General features: G+C 37.2%; 1 protein-coding gene across 1 annotated transcript; it reads right to left on the bottom strand.

Moving 5' to 3' along the window:
* Positions 1-2371: 2371 nt before the first annotated feature.
* Positions 2372-21550, bottom strand: LOC101407387 (olfactory receptor 2B8-like). Its single transcript, XM_014796263.2, has 2 exons — positions 21339-21550; positions 2372-3599 (listed from the first exon to the last, which is right to left on the bottom strand). Exons 1-2 carry the CDS (start codon positions 21548-21550, stop codon positions 2417-2419), a joined length of 1395 nt encoding a protein of 464 aa, XP_014651749.2. The 3' UTR covers positions 2372-2416.
* Between the last annotated feature and the right edge of the window lie 1509 nt (positions 21551-23059).

Raw genomic sequence — 23059 nt, 5'->3', positions numbered from 1 at the left:
GAAAAAGTAAGCAAATGGAACTACATCAGACTAAAAAACTTCTGCAAGGGAAAGGAAACCATGAACAAAACGAAAAGACAATCCACCAACTGGGAGAAAGTGTTTGCAAATCATATATCCAACAAGGACTTAATTTCCAAAATACATAAACAACTCATAGAACTCAACAACAAAAAAACAAACAAGCCAATCAAAAAAGGGGCAGAGGATATGAACAGGCATTTTTCCAAGGAAGACATATTGACAGCCAACAGATACATGAAAAGTTGTTCAACTTCACTAATTATTAGGGAAATGCAAATCAAAACTATAATGAGATATCATCTTACACCTGTCAGAATGGCTATAATTACCAAGACAAAAAATAACAAATGTTGTAGAGGATGTGGAGAAAAGAAAGCCTTCATACTCTTCTGGTGGGAATGTAAACAGGTGCAGCCACTATGGAAAACAGTATGGAGATTTCTCAAAAAATTAAAACTAGAAATACCATATGATCCAGCTATCCGACTACTAGGTATTTATCCAAAGAACTTGAAATCAACAATTCAAAGAGATTCATGCACCTCTATGCTCGTTGCAGCATTATTCACAATAGCCAAGAAGTGGAAGCAACCTAAGTGCCCATCTACCAATAAACGGATAAAGAAGATGTGGTATATATATACAACAGAATACTACTCAGCCATAAAAATACAAAATTGTGCCATTTGCGACAACATGGATGGACCTTGAGGGTATGATGTTAAGTGAAATAAGCCACACAGAGAAAAATGAACACCATATGATTAGGAAGATAAATGCATGGATTAGGAGAACAGATTAGTGGTTCCCAGAGGAAAGGGGGTTGGGGGAAGACAAAAGGGACACATATGTATGGTGACAAAGAAAAACTAGATTGTTGGTGGTGAACATGATGCAGTCTATGCAGAAACTGATATATAATAATGTACACCTGAAATTACACAATGTTATAAGCCAATATAACCTCAATAAAATAATAAAACAATTTGAATTAATAACTCCTTTTAGGGGGCTGACCCAGTGGCATAGTGGTTAAGTTGGTGTGCTCTGCTTCAGAGGCCTGGGATTCTCAGGTTCCGATCCAGGGTGCCGACCTATTATGTTGCTTGTCAAGCCAGGGCGTGGCAGGTATCCCATTTATAAAGTAGAGAAGGATGGGCATGGATGTTAGCCCAGGGCTAATCTTCCTCACCAAAACAAAAACAAAAACAAAAAACAGCTCTGTTTAGGGGACAGCCCAGTGGCATAGTGGTTAGGTTCGTGTGCTCTGGTTCGGCAGCCCAGGGTTTGCAGTTTTGGATCCTGGGCACAGACCTATGCACTGCTCATCAAGCCAGGCTGTGGAGGCATCCACCATATAAAATAGAGGAAGACTGGCACAGATGTTAGCTCAGAGACGATCTTTGTCACCAAAAAAAAACAGAAAAGCCCCTCTGTTTATGGACTTTTCTTTTGTGCCACGATGGAGTAAAAAGAACCAGATTTACTCTCCTATCTTAAGCAACTACAAATTCAGATAAATATATGAAACAATGGTATTCAAAGCGTGGACAACAGGTATCATGAGGATTGTGATTGATAAGAGAAGGAAACAAAAGAAATGAGACCTACAATTGTCTGCCTTCCTTCCTAGAGAGAGTTTCCAGGACACAGTGCAGAAGAGCCCAGCAGTCTCACTGAGTTGAAGGGAAAGAGTTGTGAACTGAACAGATAGAAGAGCTACAACTCTACAACTATGATACGTAACTATTACTGGTGCTTTGGGGAGAAAAATGAAAAAGAGGAAGTTTGGCAACAGATGTTAGCACAGGGCCAATCTTCCTCAAAAAAATAAATAATTAAAAAATAAATTAAAAAAAAGGACGATATGCAGAGTTAAAGAAATATATTAAAAGAGGCTGATAGAAGGATTGGCTAAATGAACAAATAGGCAGAGGTATTGCACAGAGCTTTCTATCTGTGCACTTCTTTTTCTCCAGAACAGTGTAGATGACCACAACGTGCACTTGGCTCCCTGAGGATGTCCCATCCTCATATTGGTTAAAACTAGGTTAGATATACAACAGCTTTACTGACAACATTAAAAAAAGGCTATCAAAGGAGGAAATGAAGTTTTTTCTTGATTATCTATAAGTGCATTCTGCTAATTTTGCAACATAATTTAGTCATTTTAAGCAGTCAACTTTCTGCTTTTTTACATAAGTTTCAAGATTATTCCCTTAATCATCAATTTTAATGTGCCATATTATAAGAAATATTTCGTTATTAATTTTAAAACTTCATTAGAAAAGACAACTTAGTAAAAATGCAATTACTTTACTAAATCCATGAATGTTCATTACCTGTTTTTAGAGCTCTGTTTCATTACTTCAGGTGGAGAATAATCAATATTTTACTTCCTGTGAAATACATAGGTAATAATAGTAACAATCAGCCATTGTAATTTGGGAGTGAGAGGAATGCTGGCAGTTGCCCATTGGCATTCTGGGAGTGTGGAATTTGAATTGTAAGAGGACTTCATTCTCCTAAGCCATGTTCCATCTTTGCTCTTGTTCTCTCCCCAGAAGCTTCTTACTGCTCCCTTAACATCCTTGTTTCTCAAGGTGTAGATGAGAGGGTTGAGCATTGGAGTTATAAGTCCATAGGAAAGTGCAAGATGCTTGCCCTTCAATTTGGCTGAGTTGCTCTTGGGTGCCGTATATGCATAACCATTAATGGCTGAGCCATAGAACATAAAGACCACCAGCAGATGAGACCCACATGTGTTGAAAGCATTCTTGCGACCCTCAGAAGATTGGATCCTAACTACAGCTCTGACAATGTTGATGTAAGGGAATAGAATCAATCCAATTGGGATCACTTTTATGACTACCACTGCTGCATACATCTCCACTTCATTGATCCATGTATCAACATACGGTAATTCAAGCATGGCAGGTACCTCACAGAAGAAATTCTCCACCTGATATTGACCACAACGAGGCAACAGGAGAGTCGACACTGTTTGCACCAAAGAGTTTTTGAAACCTGTTACCAAGCCCACTGCTTCCAGCTGATGGCATAGCCAAAAATGCGTGGTAACTGTGTAATGGAGAGGCTGGCAGATAGCTACACAGCGATCAAAGGCCATTACTGAGAGAAGTACACATTGAGTGGATCCCAAACCAAGGAAGATTAAAAGTTGAGCTATGTATCCTATGTAGCTGATGTTTCTCTGGTGGCTCCTTACATTTACCAGCATCTGGGGCACAATGGAGGTAGTAGAGCAGAGGGCCAAAAAAGAGAGATTAGCCAAAAAGAAATACATGGGGGTGTGGAGTCTGGGATCAAAGCATGACAAGCTAATGATGGCTGAATTCCCAAGGAGGGTCATGATGTAGAAGATGGAGATGACCACAAAAAGAACTATTTCTAGTCTGGGCCATTCACAAAAGCCCACCAAAACAAAGCCATTGAGGTGACTAAAGGTATTATTGAATCTTCTCATTGTTGTGACACTACTTGCAGGGAACAGCGCAGAGAGAATTGTGGGAGCCCGATTATCCCATGCGTAGAACTTATTCTGTTTCAGGCACCTGCATGCAACCCAGGAACTGGATAGGGGATGCTGAACCAAAATCATTAATATATTTCCTTTTATTACCTCAGCAATAAAAGTGCGAATTAACAACCATGTATACCTATTTTAACAAGCATGTTTCAATTCATGGCTTTCATTTAGTAAACTCATAGTTTAAGAAGTAGAGATCATAACAGTAAAGATAGGAAAGAGGTATTGGAATATATTTGTTACAAAAAGAAACTGTTGGATCTAAGATTGAGAGAAACTGAAACTTCACTGATGCATCATTAAATCTCTAATTTACTCATGTGTTCTAACTTCATTCCCTTCAATTCAATTCATTTTCTTGCTGCTTTTTAATGTGTTTCTATTATAGAAGATGAAAAAGACCACCTTTGAAAGGCACTACCAGTTAAAGAAGGTAAATTCTTCTTTCTGCTTACTGTATTTCTCCTTTCTGCTTCTTGTAATTATGTTAATATGAGTAAAACTCCAAGTGCCAAAGAAAGTACACTCATGGAATTCATTTATTATGATATTTAGCCAATGAATAATTTGTAAGAGTTAACATAACTAAGACTAATAGCACACAAATTTTCACTTAATTTGCTATACCAAAGACACATTTATATTTGTTGCAATAAATATATATGTATATCAAATAACAAGATCTAAAAAAAGTTTGTGGTTTCCATGGTTGGTCTCACTATTCCCATCATTTAGCCATACATCAAGTATAAAAAAAATCTCAAAATATGCTTTCATGCAATAAAACTTCAGTATCTTATAATCTTCTGCTTTCTGGAAAATATGTCTATACAGTGGATTTTATGTAGCAAAATGAAACGAGCTATGAAGAATATTACAGAAATTCTCTGAAGTGAGTACTGGATGTGATCATGTATGTATACACACACACTGTCTGAATACTTCATTCATCTTATGTGTAAAACAAATATATAACTCAAGTGAGAACATTTTATTCAAACTTTGAACTACTTTCAATGCATCATTAAATTTGAGTATTACTATTAAAATAACAATAAAAACAATCATCATTCATGAAGCGATTCTATGAGTGAAGGGCTTTTTTAAGCACTTTACATACATGTCTCACTTAATCCTCATAAATCATTTCCATTCTATAGACAAAGACAGTAAGTTTCAGAAAGGTTAAATAACTTGCTTATGATGGCAGTGCAGGCATCAAACTCCTGATGCCAGACTTCCGCCCCAGAGAAAATCCTGTGTTTTTAAACAGTATTCTATATAGCTAAGAATTAATGAATAAACCTGTAGTGTGTGAATATTTAAACACTCACTTAGTAACATATTTTATTTAAAACATTAGATATTAGCTAGTAAAGATATAAAATCTGTCGTATCCAATAATCCGCATGCATGAATTCAAGGTCACTGTTTTGTCTGAACTGAAAGATGGCAAAGCATATTAGGCAAAACAGGTCTGTGTCCTGGAACGCACAGTGAGCTGGTTTACTAGCTAGCGCAATGAAGTAATAAAATTAAATAAGAATCCTAAATACTAGGAAGAATAAAACATTTTGACATAATTTACACATAATTAGTATCCTGAGGCAAATTATTAAAACATTTTATTAAAATTAAGTTCATAAAGTGAACAGTTACTAAAGAAAGGTACAATTTCAAAATATTTCTGTATAAATATAGATAAAATATTCCATATTGAAAATTTTTCACACATCACTAAGAATTTTCAAAAATAGGAGGCGGAGTCAAGATGGCGGCGTAGGCAGACTCTGAACTCACCTCCTCCCGTGGACACAGCCAATTTACAACTACTCGTGGAAAAATTACCCCTGAGACAGAACTGAAAACTGGATAAGAGGAACTCCTGCAACAACGGACAATCCTAACTGGGGTAGAAGAGGCAGAGACTCCCTTCCGGAGAGGAAAAACGCCGCCTTCACAAGCCGCCAGCTTCAGGGCCGCCGGGAGCAGTGCACAGGTACGCAGTCTCCCTGGAGGCATGGGGCCCTGAGCCGGGGAGCGCCCCCGCTGTGGGCATTTTGTGGACCCAGCACAATCGACACCAGCGGCATAATATCTGACTTTGCCTGCTACTACAGCATTGGGGAGCATCCCCAGAAAACCCGGTTCACAAAGAAACTAAAACTGGCTCTTAAAGGGCCCGCGCACAAACTCACCCGTTCCAGAAAGCATCCTAAAATCACCAGAAAGAAAGGTGCACAGTGCTTTGGTGACAAGAGACTCACCTAATAGGCCCTGGTACATCTCGGTGAGGGGTGAGACCTCTCCAGGGACTGGGACATTGGCGGCGGCCATTGTTGTGGCCTGGTGTGAGCATGCTGACACAGACGCCATTGGAGTTTTCCCTGAGACCTGCTATCCCAGGGTCTGCTCCACCCGCTAGAGCACCGATTTAATCCAGCTCAGCCAGGGCAGGCAGCCCACCCTAGAGACTGGCCCCACCTAACAACAAGCCCTTAGGCAACGTGTGGGCCTGCATAGATAGGTGACTGGATTTTCTGCAGCCTGGCAACTGAGCTGACTTGAGCGGGGCAGGGTGTGCACAAGGAGCGGGTGGAGAGTGTGGGGTGGTGGCGGAGTGTGTGGGGCTCCCGCCGTGGAGAGACTGGGTCCGCTTGGGGAGGTCGGGGCGCTCACACGGGGCAGGACTGTGTTGACTGTGTGTGTGGACCTGTGGGCAGCAGGGCTTGTCAGCTGCAGAAGACTTGTGCTTCTCAAAGACCCACATAGGAGGTTTGCCCCACCTTCCAAAGCCTGAAACAATTGGGTGCTCCTGTGCCTGAGGCCAGCCCCACCCAGCTGCAATCCTCAGAGAGCTGACAAGAGACCTAATAGGCTAGAGGTTTACAGCAATTCTAAGGCCCTGAGCCTAACAACCTGCCACACTGGGGGCCTACTCACTTAAAAGAAATACTGCAACACAAATGTGGTATTAGAACTTACAGCCAACTGTGCTGGGGCTCCCCACACCTGATAAAGAGACTGAAGGGCCCACAACAACTACAAGCAGCTGAGCATTACAACAGCTGGCCAGGAGCATAACTCAGCCTCCCTGGGCGCCTATAGGGAGAGCTAACAGGCCACAATAGAAGGACACACGTAGCCCACATAGGGGCCACCCCTGGAACATTGAGAACTGAGGGAAGCACACTGGAAGCCTCCTAAGGCATCACTTACATAAGGTCACCTATCCAAGAGCAGGAGACGTAGCTGACCTACCTAATACGTAGACACAAGCACAGGGAAAGAGGCAAAATGAGGAGGCAAAAGAATACATTCCAAGTAAGGGAACAGGACAAAACCCCAGAAAAGGAACTAAGTGAAACAGAAATGAGCAACCTACCTGACAGAGAGTTAGACACTCTTAGTACCACTTAGTAACACTCTTAGTACCAAACTAAGAGTGTTAAGGATGCTCACTGATCTGGGGAGAAGAATAGATGAACTCAGTGAGAATGTCAACAAAGAAATGGAAGATATAAAAAAGAACCAATCAGAAATGAAGAATACAATACTGGAAATGAAAAACTCATTAGAGGGACTCAAAAGCAGAGTAGAGGATACAGAAGAACGGATCAGTGAGCTGGAAGAAAGACTAGAAGAAATTACCCAAGCTGAACAGGTAAAAGAGAAAAGAATTAAAAAGAGTGAGGACAGTCTAAGGGACCTCTGGGACAACATCAAGCGCACTAACATCCATGTTATAGGGGTGCCGGGAGGAGAAGAGCGAGACAAGGGGCAGAGAATCTATTTCAAGAAATAATAGATGAAAACTTCCCTAACCTAAGGAAGGAAACAGACATCCAGGTACAGGAGGCACAGAGAGCCCCAAACAAGATAAACCCAAAGAGGCCCACACCAAGACACATCATAATCAAAATGTCCAGAATTAAAGATAAAGAGAGAATCCTAAAAGCCGCAAGAGAATGTCAAGTTACATACAAAGGAAACCCCATAAGGCTATCAGCTGACTTCTCAGCAGAAACCGTACAGGCTAGAAGAGAATGGTACGATATATTTAAAGTGCTAAAAGGAAAAAACTTACAGCCAAGAATACTCTACCCAGCAAGGTTATCGTTCAAAATGGAAGGAGAGATCAAAATTTTCCCAGATAAGCAAAAATTAAAGGAGTTTGTCACCAAGAAACCAGTGTTACAAGAAATGTTAAAGGGACTCATTTAAGGGGAAAAGAGAAGACCACAAATAGGAAAAATTATCTATTTCCACGATTAGAACGTAATGGATACAAATGCACAAAAAAGAGGTTAGATATGATATCAAAAACATAAAAGGAGGGAGGAGGGTAGTTAAAGAGTACAGCTTTCAGACAGAGGTCAAACTAAAGTGACCATCAATTCTGTATAGAAGAAGTAAGGAACAGAGAAGGACTACTTAAACACTGAGGAAAAAAAAAAAAAGTTAAAAAATGGGAGTAAGTACATACTTATCAATAGCTACTTTAAACGTCAATGGACTAAATGCCCCAATTAAAAGGCATAGGGTGGCTGAATGGATAAAAAAACAAGACCCATATATATGCTGCATACAAGAGACACACTTCAGACATAAAGACACTCACAAACTGAAAGTGAAGGGATGGAAAAAGATACTCCATGCAAATGGCAATGAAAAGAAAGCTGGGGTAGCAGTACTCATATCAGACAAAATAGACTTTAAAACAAAAACTGTAAAAAGAGACAAAGAAGGGCATTACATAATGATCAAGGGAACAATCCAACAAGAGGATATAACACTTGTAAATATCTACGCACCCAATGTAGGTGCACCTAAATATATAAAGCAATTATTAACAGACATAAAAACAGAAATAGACAGTAACACAATAATAGTAGGGGACTTTAACACTCCACTTACACCAACGGATAGATCATCCAAACAGAAGATCAATAAGGAAACATTGGCCTTAAATGACATACTACAACAGATGGACCTAGTAGATATATACAGAGCATTCCATCCAAAAACTGAAGAATACACGTTCTTTTCAAATGCACATGCAACATTCTCCAGGATTGATCACATATTAGGCCACAAAACAAGTCTCCATAAATTTAAGAAGATTGAAATAATACCAAGCATCTTTTCTGACCACAACGGTATGAAACTAGAAATCAACTATAGGAAGAAAATCAGAAAAGCCACAAATACATGGAGATTAAACAAAATGCTACTGAACAACGACTGGGTTAACGAAGAAATCAAAGAAGAAATCAAAAAATACCTGGAGACAAATGAAAATGAAAATACGACATGCCAGAATTTATGGGATACAGCAAAAGCGGTTCTAAGAGGGAAGTTTATAGCGATACAGGCCTATCTCAACAAACAAGAAAAATCTCAAATAAACAATCTAACAATGCACCTAAAGGAACTGGAAAAAGAACTAACAAAGCCCAAAATCAGTAGAAGAAGGGAAATAATAAAAATCAGAGCAGAAATAAATGAAATAGAGACCAAAAACAATAGAAAAAATTAATAAAACCAAGAGCTGGTTCTTTGAAAAGATCAACAAAATAGACAAACCTTTAGCTAGACTCACCAAGAAAAAAAGAGAGAAGGCACAAATAAGTAAAATCAGAAATGAAAGAGGAGAGGTTACAACAGATACCTCAGAAATACAAAAGATTATAAGAGAATACTATGAAAAACTATATGCCAACCAATTCGACAATCTGGAAGAAATGGATAAATTCTTAGAATCATACAACCTTCCAAAACTGGATCAAGAAGAAGTGGAGAATTTGAATAGACCAATCACCAGTAAGGAGATCGAAACAGTAATCACAAACCTCCCCAAAAATAAAAGTCCAGGACCAGACGGCTTCCCTGGTGAATTCTACCAAATATTCAAAGAAGACTTAATACCTATCCTTCTCAAACTCTTCCAAAAAATTGAGGAGGGGGGGAAGCTCCCTAACTCATTCTACGAAGCTGACATTACCCTGATACCAAAACCAGACAAGGACAACACAAAAAAAGAAAATTACAGGTCAATATCACTGATGAACTTCGATGCGAAAATCCTCAACAAAATACTAGCAAATCGCATACAACAATACGTTAAAAAGATTATACACCATGATCAAGTGGGATTTATTCCAGGGATGCAGGGATGGTTTAACATTCGCAAATCAATCAACGTAATACACCACATTAATAAAATGAAGAACAAAAGTCACATGATCATCTCAATAGATGCAGAGAAAGCATTTGACAAGATCCAGCATCCATTTATGATAAAAACTCTGAATAAAATGGGTATAGAAGGAAAGTACCTCAACATAAATAAAGACCATATATGAGAAACCCACAGCTAATATCATCCTCAATGGTGAAAAACTGAAAGCTATCCCTCTAAGAACAGGAACCAGACAAGGATGCCCACTGTCACCACTCCTATTTAACATAGTATTGGAAGTCCTAGCCAGAGCAGTCAGGCAAGAGAAAGAAATAAAAGGGATCCAAATTGGAAAGGAAGAAGTGAAACTGTCACTATTTGCAGATGACATGATTTTATATATAGAAAACCCTAAAGAATCCACCAGAAAACTTTTAGAAGTAATAAACGAATATGGTAAAGTTGCAGGATACAAAATCAACATACAAAAATCAGTTGCATTTCTGTACACTAACAACGAAGTAGCAGAAAGAGAAATTAAGAATACCATCCCATTTACAATTGCAACAAAAAGAATAAAATACCTAGGAATAAACTTAACCAAAGAGGTGAAAGATCTGTACACTGAAAACTATAAAACATTTCTGAAAGAAATTGAAGAAGACACAAAGAAATGGAAAGATATTCCGTGCTCTTGGATTGGAAGAATTAACATAGTTAAGATGTCCATACTTCCTAAAGCCATCTATAGATTCAATGCAATCCCTATCAAAGTTCCAACAACATTTTTCACAGAAATAGAACAAAGAATCCTAAAATTCATATGGAACAACAAAAGACCCGAATAGCTAAAGGAATCCTGAGAAAAAGAACAAAGCTGGAGGTATCACACTCCCTGATTTCAAAATATACTACAAAGCTATAGTAACCAAAACAGCATGGTACTGGCACAAAAACAGACACACAGATCAATGGAATAGAATCGAAAGCCCAGAAATAAACCCACACATCTATGGACAGCTAATCTTTGACAAAGGAGCCAAGAACATACAATGGGGAAAAGAAAGTCTCTTCAACAAATGGTGTTGGGAAAACTGGATAGCCATATGCAAAAAAATGAAAGTAGATCCTTACCTTACGCCATACACAAAAATTAACTCCAAATGGATTAAAGACTTGAATGTAAGACCTGAAACTGTGAAAGTTCTAGAAGAAAACATAGGCAGTACGCTCTTTGACATCGGTCTTAGCAACATCTTTTCAAACACCACATCTGACCGGGCAAGAGAAACAATAGAAAAAATAAACAAATGGGACTACATCAAACTAAAAGCTTCTGCACAGCAAAGGAAACCATCAACAAAACGAAAAGACAACCTAACAATTGGGAGAAGATATTTGCAAACCATACATCTGATAAGGGCTTAATCTCCAAAATATATAAAGAACTCATGCATCTCAACAACAAAAAACTACCAACCCAATTAAAAAATGGGCAAAAGACCTGAACAGACATTTCTCCAAAGAAGATATACAGATGGCCAACAGACACATGAAAAGATGTTCAAAATCACTAACTATCAGGGAAATGCAAATCAAAACTACAATGAGATATCACCTCACACCCGTCAGAATGGCTATAATTAACAAGACAGGAAACAACATGTGTTGGAGAGGATGTGGAGAGAAGGGAACTCTCATACACTGCTGGTGGGAGTGCAAACTGGTCCAGCCACTATGGAAAACAGTATGGAGATTCCTCAAAAAATCAACGATAGAACTACCATATGATCCAGCTATTCCACTGTTGGGTATTTATCCAAAGAACTTGAAAACACCAATTTGCAAAGGTACATGCACCCCTGTGTTCATTGCAGCCTTATTCACAATAGCCAAGACTTGGAAGCAACCTAAGTGCCCATCAAGGGACGAATGGATAAAGAAGCTGTGGTATATATACACAATGGAATACTACTCAGCCATAAGAAACGACGAAATCCAGCCATTTGTGACAACATGGATGGACATTGAGGGTATAATGCAAAGTGAAATAAGTCAGAGTGAGAAGGCCCAATACCGTATGATTTCCTTCATTAAGTAGTAGATAATAACAACAATAAACAAACACATAGGGACAGAGATTGGATTGGTGGTTACCAGAGGGGAAGGGGGGAGGGAGGAGGGTGAAAGGGATAATTCGGTGCATGTGTGTGGTGATGGGTTGTAATTAGTATTTTGGTGGTGAACATGATGTAATCTATGCAGAAATAGAAGTACAATGATGTACACCTGAAATTTTTGCAATGTTATAAACCAATGTTACTGCAATAAACAAATAAGCTAAAAAAAATAAAAAAGAATTTTCAAAAATAAAGAAATGCCATTTTTAAATGTTAATAATAGTATCATTTATCTAGAAGTTTCTCCTTAGAAAACATTCTAGATACAAAATCAGATGTAAATAAATATTTCAATTCCAGTATAAGCATCATCAGTATATTTACATTATTGAAAAATTGGAAAAAATAACCTTACTATTTCAGAATAGATAAATGTTGAATATAATTTATCCATTGATTAGATTATTATACAGTAAATACAATTGATTTTAATTATGCAATACCTATTCACGATGCTCACAATATCTTAGAATATGAAATAAGCATAATATAAAATATGAAATATTTTACCAATATTGATGGAATATACATAAATTTATGTACAAAATAACATGGGGAAAAATACCACAGAAAATGATACTTAGGATCATCTCTGGATTTGAGATTATTAATGATTTTCATTAAACTGTTGTGTTGCACTTTTCCAAATTTTATTCAGTGATTAGGCATTCTTTTCATAATGAACAAATATGTAATAGATGTTACTAAACAAGGCACCGTCTCCAAGGACGGTTCCTTATTTAATCTTGCTTTGTTCTTTTTTTTTTTTTTTTTTTTTTTTTTAAAGATTTTATTTATTTACTTTTCCCCCCAAAGCCCCAGTAGATAGTTGTGTGTCACAGCTGCACATCCTTCTAGTTGCTAATCTTGCTTTGTTCTGATTGTACTAAATGGTCTTTATTGAGTTATACTAAATGGACTTGCTATAATATATACTAGAACTCTTGGGGTTTTGGTGTACTCTTTCCATTGCCATACAATATACCTGATTTTGTGCCCAAAATATTCTCATCAGGACTCATGGTGAAATCATTCAAAGAAGCAGTTACTGAGAGTGGAGACTGCATATATTCCATTTATATGATATTAATTTTATGTCCTTGGGGAATTAACTCAGTAACTTTCACATGGCGATTGTTATGGAGATTCAATGAGCTGATGTAAAACAACACAGAGATGGATAAAATAAAAGATTTAAATCCTAATTGATTGTTTCCATTGTGGCAGTTATCTTTTCATGATGACCAAAAATATTTTACTTTAGTCATCAATTTTTTTATGGTTAATCATATCCGTAGTACAAATATGCTGTTATTTGATAGGCAGTAAGAAAAAACTAAAAGTTTAAATCTTTTGGTTAACGTATTACCCTGGTAAAATGTATACTCTTCCCATATATATGTCATTCACCATTCACATTGTGATTTGTTTGATATAAATGTGAGAATGTTACGGAAAGAAGAGGCCATTCTGCAGTGTATGAAAACTTCTATCAATGGGTGTTCATTTGGGCAATGTAGGAAAACTTTCAGATTTGAGAAGGAATCTTAAATGGGAGTAAGACAATAAAACAGAAATGAAGTCACCAAAGCCAGATTTCACCTAATTCAAAATTTAGTATGTGGCCACTTGTAATTTCCATCTCTTTAAGGTATATTACTCACTAATCCTTTTGGAAAGAAGGAAGGAAGGAAGGGAGGGAGGGAGGGAGGAAGAAAGGAAGGAAGGAAGGAAGGAAGGAAAGAAAGAAAGAAGAAAGGAAGGAAGAAAAGGAAAGATTCTGATTTTAAATGTTTCCTTGAAAAAATAATCTGTAATAATTGCTTTTATTATACAAGAGCAGACTTCAAAGACAAAATACCATATAGCAAGTCTTGGCTGAAGATATATCCAGAACTATTTTTACATCGTACTTAATCCACAATCATTCAAAACAGTTTTTTCTCATGTGTTCTTAGTATAAAACATATTATACTTTCTTAGCAATACTTCATTATTTACACTTTGTATTATAAAAAAGTATGAAATGTGTTTTTTCTTTATCTTCAATAGAATAGGAGATAATTTTGAGCAATATGCATAATCAAATTGGTCATGGAAATAAGTATATCTTTTGTATCATTTGTGCTACCTAGCGGGTATAATAATAAACTCTCTAAAACATTCTCAAGGTGCATGTCTGCAAACTTTCTGTTCTCTTGTGTTATGTTGCTAAAATGAATTTGTAGTACCCCTAAATCCACTGGCAATCCTTTCCAGACTACAAATTACATATATATAGAAATATGATTCCTTGATAAATAGAGGCTCATCCACTTGATTATTTAGGTCATTTCCCAAACCTCTAAGCAGATTACGTACCAAATCTACATTGTTTTGGGGTAAGAGATCAGTTCATGCTTTAAAAGAATTACCAGGCATAATTACCCTCAGCTGTCAGTTAGCTCTTCCCATAATTAACAATCCTGGAAATTAAGACAGAAAAAATTACCCAGCCTAACTCAATACCCTACTCACTCTGGCTATTCAAATATTTAAATATCAACTATTCTTTTGTCTTTTGTTCTAAATAAGTTTTATTCTTAATAAAATTATTTTTATTTCACATACCATGATTGCCTCTCTCTCCTGCTGTTGTCCATAGTCTGTCTTCCTAAAACAAACTTATTGATTGTCAAAATGACAGTACTCTAGGCAAAATTTTCTGTCTCTATGGTCAAGAAAAGCATAGTGAAATAAGTGAGAGGGAGAATGTCAAATACTGTCTGATCTCACTCATTAAGTAGTAGATAATAACAACAACAAACAAACACATAGAGATAGAGATTGGATTGGTGGTTACCAGAGGGGCAGCAGGGAGAGAGGAGGGTGGGGGGATAATTAGGCACATGTGTGTGGTGATGGATTGTAATTAGTATTTGGGTGGAGAACATGAGAACATGATGTAATCGATGCAGAAATAGAAGTGTAATGATGTACGCCTGAAACTTATGCAATGTTATAAACTAATGTTACTGCAATAAACAAAAAAAAAAAAAGAAAAGCATAAAGAGTAAAAGTAACTTACCCTCTTTCAGAACTAAGCTTCCTTATCCTCTGAAAGAAGCATCTCAGAGGTTTTTTTTGTCTCTTACCTCTTAGTTTTGCTCCATTTTTCAACTTGTAAGGTAGTGTTTCACTCTCCATAGTTCCTCCTAAGTCCAACCATCTTTGTGTCTAAATGTCATCAAAATATTGACTCTGCTTATCTTTTATGCCATATCTGAAAAAATACAAGGATACCTAGTGTCTACTTGTCTTTTACTCCTGAGGGAATGTAGTGACTTTAGGATGGGGCATGCTAGAAATTTTGACCTTAGGGAACCAATCTCCCAGCTACAATTAAGCAATAATCATGGAGAAAGGAGCTTGGTCCATTGAGAAAATAAGAAAAATAAGCTCATAAACTCCTTACAAAGCAAATGAATTCTACATAACACTGCCATTTGGCTCTCCCTTCTATAGAATAAATCCTGCATTTCAGAGCTATCTCTTCTCTAGATTATTTCCTGCCTCTGTTATTTATAAATAGACAAGCCAATTTTCAGCCTCAAGGAAAATTTTACATCTAATCAGAGTTCTCTTAGGGCCCTTTTATTGAAATAGGTATTTTTTCCAAAGAAATAATGTTTCCTTAAAGGTTAAATGCAAATCATGGAAAAACATACATTCTCTGGATTGAGTTTTGGATCCATAGTCCCTGTTGATAGATATATACCCAACTCATGAATCTTGAATTGCATATTTAGTGTTTACTTTGTGCTAGGCATTTTTTCATTAGAGCTTAATAAGAATTACATCATTTAGTCCTCCCCAGAGCCTCAGGAATACAGTATGTTATAAAACTTTTGGATTTCTATTTCAACCTGATAGTTGAGAAAACTATTTTTATTTTAAATTTTATTTTGCATTTCTGTTATTATGAATGAGGTCAATATTCCTTTTTTGTATTTTTAAAGGCCATATGCCCATTTGTGAAATATCTGTGCATATTTGAGGATGCTGTTGCAGTGCATGAGGGTTCCCTTTTCTTCACATCCTCTCCAACACTTGCTATTTCTTGTCTTTTTGGTAATAGCCATTCTGATGGATGTGAGGTAATATCTTTTTATAGTTTTGATTTCTATTCCCCTAATAATTAATGATATTGAACATCTTTGCATTGGCCTGTTAGCATCTGTATAAATTCTTTGGAAAAATGTCTGTTCAGATCTCTTGCCCATTTCTTGATCGGGTTGTTCAGTTTTTTGTTGTTGAATTGTATGAGTTCTTTATATATTTTATAAATTAACACCTTCTTGGATATATGATTTCCAAATATTTTCTACCTGTTAGTGGGTGGTCTTTTCATTTTTTTGCTGCATTCCTTTGCAGTGCAGAAGCTTTTTAGTTTCATATAGTCCCATTTGTTTATTTTTTCTTTTGATTCCCTTGCCTGAGGAGACACGGTATTTGAAAAGATACTGCTAAATCCAGTGTCAAAGAGGGTACTGCCTATGCTTTCTTCTAGTATATTTATGGCTTTAAGTCTTACATTAAAATCTTTAATCGATTTGGAGCTAATTTTTGTGTATGGTGTAAGATAGTGATCTACTTTTTAATTCTTTTGCATGTGGCTGTCCTGTTTTCCCAAGACCATTTATTAAAGAGAGTTTCCTTTGTCCATTGTATGCTCTGGCACTTTTGTCAAGGACTAGTTGTCCATAAATGTGTGAGTTTATTTCTGGGATCTCAATTCTGTTCCATGAATCCATGTATCTGTTTTTTTGCCAGTACCATGCTCTTTTGATTACTACAGCTTTGTAGCATATTTTGAAATGAGGAAAGGTACTCCAGCTTTGTCCTTTTTTCTCAGAATTGCTTTGCCTGTTTGGGGTCTTTTATGTTTTGTATAAATTTTAGGATTATTGTTCTATTTCCGTGAAAAATCTCTTTGGGTTTCTGATTGGGATTGCATTGAATCTTTAGATTGCTTTAGGTAATATAGACATTTTAACTATGTTTATTCTTCCGATCCATGAGCATGGAATATCTTTCCATTTCTTTACGTTTTCTTCAATTTCTTTCAATAATGTCTTATAGTTTTGAGTGTATAAGTCTTTTATGTTCTTGGTTAAATTTATTCCTAGATATTTTATTCTTTTTGTTGCAATTTTAAATGGGATTTTATTCTTGATTTCTCTTTCTGCTAGTTCATTTCTAGTGCATAGAAATGCAATTGATTTTGTATGTTTATTTTGTACCTTGAAACGTTACTGTATTTGTTAATTATTTCTAACAGTTGTCTGGTGGATCCTTTTGGTTTTCTATATAACGAATCATGTCATCCACAACTAGTGACAGTTTTATTTCTTCTTTCCCAATTTGGATGCCTTTTATTTCTTTTTCTTGCCTCATTGCTACAGCTAAAACTTCCAATACTATGTTGAATAAGAGTGATGAGAGTGGGCATCCTTGTCTTGTTCCTATTCTTAGAATAATAACTTTCAGTTTTTCACAGTTGAGTATGATGTAGGCTGTGGGTTTGTCATATATGGCCTTTATTAGTTGAAGTACTTTCCTTTTATACATATTTTCCTGTGAGTTTTTTCATAAATGGATGTTGGGTCTTATCAAATGCTTTCTCTCCACCTATTGAGATTACCGTGTGGTTTTTATTGTTTATTTTGTTAATGTGGTATAACACATTGATTGATTTTCAGATGGGGAACCATTCCTGTACCCCTAGAATAAATCCCACCCGTTTGTGATGTATCATCCTTTTAATGTATAGTTTTATTTGATTTGCTAATATTTTCTTGAGGATTTTTGTATCTATGTTCATCAGCAATTTTGGCATGTAATTTTCCTTTCTGTGTTGTCCTCGTCTGGTTTTGGTACCAGGGTAATGTTGGTCTCGTAAAATGAGTCCCATCCTATTCAATTTTTGGAAGAGTTTGAAAAAGAAAGGTATTAAATCTTCTTTGAATGTTTAGTAGAATTCACTAGAGAAGCCATATGGTCCTGAACTTTTGTTTTTTGTGAGGTTTTTGATTACCGTTTCCATCTCGTTACTTGCTATTGATCTATTCAGATCCTCTGTTTCTTCCGGATTTAGTTTTGGGAGGTTATATGATTCTAAGAATTTTCCAATTTCTCCTAGGTTATCCAATTCATTGACAAATAGTTTTTGATAGTGTTCCCTTATACTCCTTTGGATTTATGTATTATCTGTTGTAATTTCTTATCTTTCAATTTTGCTCTAATTGATTTGAGCGTTCTCTCCTTTCTCTGAGTCTAGTTAAAGGTTTGTCAATATTTTTTTTCTTTTCAAAAAATCAACTTTTAGTTTGATTGACCCTTTCTATTCTCTTTTTAATCTCTATTTTATTTATTTCCACTCTGATTTTTATTATTATAACCACTCTTCTACTGACGTTGGGGTTTGTTTTTTCTTCTATATCAAGTTTTTTTTTTTTTTTTTCTGCTGAGGAAGATTCGCCCTGAGCTTACATCCATGCCGACTTTCCTGTATTTTGTACCTAGGTTGTTGTCACATCTTGGCTGCCAGCAAGTGGTGTAGGTCTACGCCAAGGAATCGACCTAGGCTGCCAAAGTGGAGTACGCCAAACTTAACTAGGCCACGATGCCAGCCCCTAGAGTTCTTATAAGTGTAGTGTTATATTGTTTATTTGAGATTTTTCTTGTTACTTCAGATGGGCCTGTATTGCTATATACTTCCCTCAGTACTGTTTTGCTGCATCCCACAAGTTTTGGCATGTTGTGTTTTCATTTTCATTTGTCTCCAGGTATTTTTTTAATTTCTCCTTTGATTTCTTCATTGATCCAATATTTGTTCAGTAGCATATTGTTTAGTCTCCACATATTTGTGACTTTTCCAGCTTTCTTCTTATAGTTGACGTCTAGTTTCATACCATTGTAGCTGGAAAAGATGCTAGATATGATTTCAATCTTTTTAAATTTATTGAGGCTTGTTTTACTTCCCAAAATATGGTCTATTTTTTAGAATATTCCATATTCACTTGAGGATAATGTGTATTCTCCTACTTTGGGATGGAAGGTACCATATATATCTATAAAGTCCATCTGGTCTAGTGTTTCATTTAAGGCCACTATTTCCTTGTTGACTTTCTGTCTGGATGATCTATCCATTGATGTAAGCAGGGTATTGAGGTCCCCTACTATTGTTGTGTTGCTGTCAATTTCTCCCTTTAAGTCTGTTACTAGTTGCTTTATATACTTTGGTGCTCCTATGTTAGATGCATATGTATTAATAACTGTTATATCTTCTTCGTGGAATGTCCCTTTTATCATCATATCATGCCAATATTTGTCTATTGATATCATTTTTATCTTGAAGTCTGTTTTGTCTGATATACATATAGCTATACCTGCTTTCTTTTTTTGCCATTTGCTTGGAACACCGCATTCCGCCGTTTCACTCTGAGCCTGCATTTGTCTTTAGAGCTCAGATGGGTCCGTGGAGGCAGCCTATTATGGATCTTGTTTCTTAATTCATCCAGACACTCTGAAAATTTTGATTGGTGAATTCAATCCTATTACATCTAGAGTGATTATTGATATATGAGGGCCCTATACTGCCGTTTTATCTTTTGTTTTCCAGTTGTTCTATACATCTGTTCTTTATTTTTTCTTATATTTCTGTCTACCATTTCAGTTTGGTGTTTTTCTGTGATATTTCTTCAATTTTCTCTTTTTATGATTTGTGATGCTTCTGTAATTTTTTGTTTTGTGGTTACCATGAGGTTTGTACAAGAGATCTTGTGGATGAGCTAGACCTTTTTTTGCTAAAAATGTTTTATTTGCATTAGCCTATTCAGGTTCTGTCCTTCTCCTCTTCCACTTCTATGATTTTCTTCGTCACAAATTATTCTTTCTTGTGTTGTGAGTTTGTGTCTAAATTGAAGTGGTTATTCTTATTTTTGATGCTGTCTTTCCCTGTAGCTTTTATGATATAATTAAGTGTTTAATAATCTATTTCCATATAGAGTTGCAATTTTATGATTCTGTCTGTCTATTTATCACCATGCTGAAGGCCTTTTAAACCTTTTCCATTTTGTTTCTCTTTGGAGGGCTCCTTCCAACATTTCTTATAAGGCAGGTCTATTGGTGGTGAACTACCGCAGCTTTTGTTTGTCTGGGAAAGCTTTTATTCCTTCTTCATATCTGAAGGATAATTTTGCTGCATAGAGAATTCTTGGCTGATAGCTTTTGTCTTTCAGTATTTTGAATATATCATTCCACTTTCTCTTACCCTATAGAATTTCTGCTGAGAAATCCACTGAAAGCCTGATGAGGGTCCCTTTGTAAGTTATTTTCTTTTCTGTGGCTGTAATTAATATTCTTTCTTTGCCTTTGACTTTTGACAGTTTTAACTTTATATGTTTTGGAAAGTGTCTTTTTGCGTTGAGATAATTAGTTCTATTAGCTTCATGTACTGGATATCCAGTTCCTTCCCCAAGTTTGGGAGGAAGCTATTATTTCTTTGAATAAGCTCTCTGCTCCTTTCTCCCTCTCTTCTCCTTCTGGGGTACCTATTATCCTTATGTTACTTTTCCTTCTTGAGTCAGATAGTTCTCATAGAATTTCTCCTTTTTAAAAAAGTCCTTGTTCTCTCTCCTCTTCCACCTGAATTATTTCCAGATTTCTATCTTCAGGCTCACTAAGTATGCCTTCCATAATGTTTTCTCTATTTTTAATGCATTCTACTTTATTTTTCCTCTCATTAATTCTGTTCTTCATCTCCAGAATTTTTTTTTTTTTTTACGGTTTCAATCACTTTGGTTAAGTACTCCTCCTGTTAATTAATTTTATTCCTGAGCTCATTGAACTATCTTTCTGAGTTTGCTTGTAACTCATTGAGTTTCTTCATGACAGTTGTTTTTAATTCTCTGTCAGTTAGATTGTAATATCCTGTGGAATTCAAGTTTTGTTTCTGGAGAGTGGTCATTTTCTTTCTGTTCTTCTGTATTATTGTGGTTCTTCATGGTACTTGATGACTTGATCCTCTGCTGGTACATTTGTGATAGTAATCACCTTTATTATTTGGGTTAGGCTTTGTTTACCTTGGATCTGACCTGCTTCTGCTTGTATTTGAAAGCCTACATCTTCCACTCTCCACTGCCTTTGCCAGAGGTGTTGTCAGTGCCCTCCTTGTGCTGCTTGTGCCTCTGAGGTTGCTGGTGACTTGCTGCTTATGATGTTACTGCTGTACAGGTGTCACCACTGGCGTCACTGGACTGTGAGCACTTCTGTTCCTTCCAGGGTGGCCTAGGTCTCTTGTTCCCTCACTGGCTCTTTGTGTGTTCTCCATGTGTTCAGAGGTTCCTTCCCCATGCATCACCTGCAGTGCATCACCTGCAGTGCAGCTTCCAGGTTGTCTGGGGGTGCTGTCGGCAACACTGCCAGAGGTGCTGTGTTCACAGGCGCTGCATCCATACGCAGAAACTTGTATGCAGCCCTCACTGCTGGTAGAGCTGGTGTCAGGGGTGCCACCACTGGGAGCTGAGTCATGGGTTCTGCTGTGGTTACTGAAGCCTCCGGTCCAAGTTCCATCTGCCACTGTTGGGTGTGCTAGGAGTGAAGCAAAGAGTGTGTGTCATTGCTGCTCGCTTGTGTAGCCTCTGGTCACTGAGTGTGAGTGAGCGTGTTTTGAAAATTCAGGTCAGAGCTCCCTATCCCAGCTGGGAAAATCCACATTTTGAATACTGTCCCCACTGTTGGTAAGACTGGGCCACTGCTGAAGGTGGGGGAAAGGGCAGGGCCACTGGTTCGGTTTTGTGTTCTGAATGCTAAGGGTGTGTGCACCAACCAACACTGCTGGGGAGGCAGGGGCTAAGCTGCCAGTGATGTCCCTGCCCCTGCAGCCTCTGTTCACCTGTGTGTGTGCATGTGAGGATCTACATTTTGGATCGCAGCTGCCCAGGGATCAGGCAAGGGGCTGTTCTCCTGTTTCACGGCTCCTGGAGGCCCAGTCCACTCACCTTTAGACATATAGATGCATGGATCTTTAAAATATTTTGTTCTGGGGCTCGCCCCATGGCTTAGCGGTTAAGTGCGTGTGCTCCACTACTGGTAGCCCGGGTTCGGATCCCGGGCACACATCAAGGCACCACTTCTCTGGCCATGCTGAGGCTGTGTCCCACATACAGCAGCTGGAAGGACGTGCAACAACGACATACAGCTATCTACTGGGGCTTTGGGGGAAAAAAAAGGGGGATGATTGGCAATAGATGTTAGCTCAGAGCCAGTCTTCCTCAGCAAAAAGAGGAGGATTAGCATGGATGTTAGCTCAGGGTTGACCTTCCTCACACACACGAAAAAAAAGTTAAAAAAAAAATTTTGTTGTACTATGTAAGGAGCCCCTTGTTGGTCAATGGATGTCCGATTAGTCATAACTTAGCAGGGAGAGACAAAGGGAATAACTCATTCTACCATGAAGCTGACATCACCTCTCCCTCCCATTTCTTATATGTAATTGTTTTCTCAGATAGTGAGAGACCTGATTCTCATCTTCTATGTTTATTTACTTTTAATCCTACTGAACACATAAAATAGTTTCAGAATAGGTAACCATACCCCAATTAGAAATAGATTTACTAAGTAGAGCACAGTATTTGTGTGGAATTGTTTCTGTCTTTAGCCTGTGGTTTCCAGTCAGAATACTATTTTCCAGAACTAGTTCCTTTTTCCTTCATCCTTTAATTGTGGTTTTCACTGGGTTTAACTAGGTTAGTTCCTTTTTTCCTCCATCCTTTCAATACAGTTTTGTTGTTTATTTTATAGATTTTTATTTTATAATAATTCATATTCCATTAGATTCCACTCACATCCTGGTTGGTTTTAGTTAATTATTCATTTGAGGAGTATGTGAAATATTACTATGACTCTATTAGTGAGAGTTATCCAAAAATGTATACTCAGAAAATGTCCTCTCCTCATTGCTGCTAAACTATTCCCATTGCCTGTGTTTCATCCATTTTCCACCTATCTCTTGTATGAAATCACTCATTAGTTTCTAGCTTTTGCTTCTTGTGCCTCTTTTGTTAAAATAAGCAGCTATGA

Source organism: Ceratotherium simum, chromosome 13, assembly GCF_057802395.1.
Source record: "Ceratotherium simum simum isolate JZ-2026a chromosome 13, ASM5780239v1, whole genome shotgun sequence".
Classification (NCBI taxonomy): domain Eukaryota; kingdom Metazoa; phylum Chordata; class Mammalia; order Perissodactyla; family Rhinocerotidae; genus Ceratotherium; species Ceratotherium simum.
The sequence above is the reverse complement of the archived record's forward strand: the minus strand, read 5'-3'. Positions and strand labels throughout refer to the sequence as shown.

Excerpts from the sequence above, each read along its gene's own strand:
- LOC101407387 (XM_014796263.2), bottom strand. The coding sequence starts at position 21,550 with ATGGAACTTGGACCGGAGGCTTCAGTAACCACAGCAGAACCCATGACT. Across the intron at positions 3,600-21,338 it reads CTGCAGGTGATGCACTGCAG|GTGCCTGAAACAGAATAAGT; the intron begins GTGATGCATGGG and ends GGTTGCATGCAG.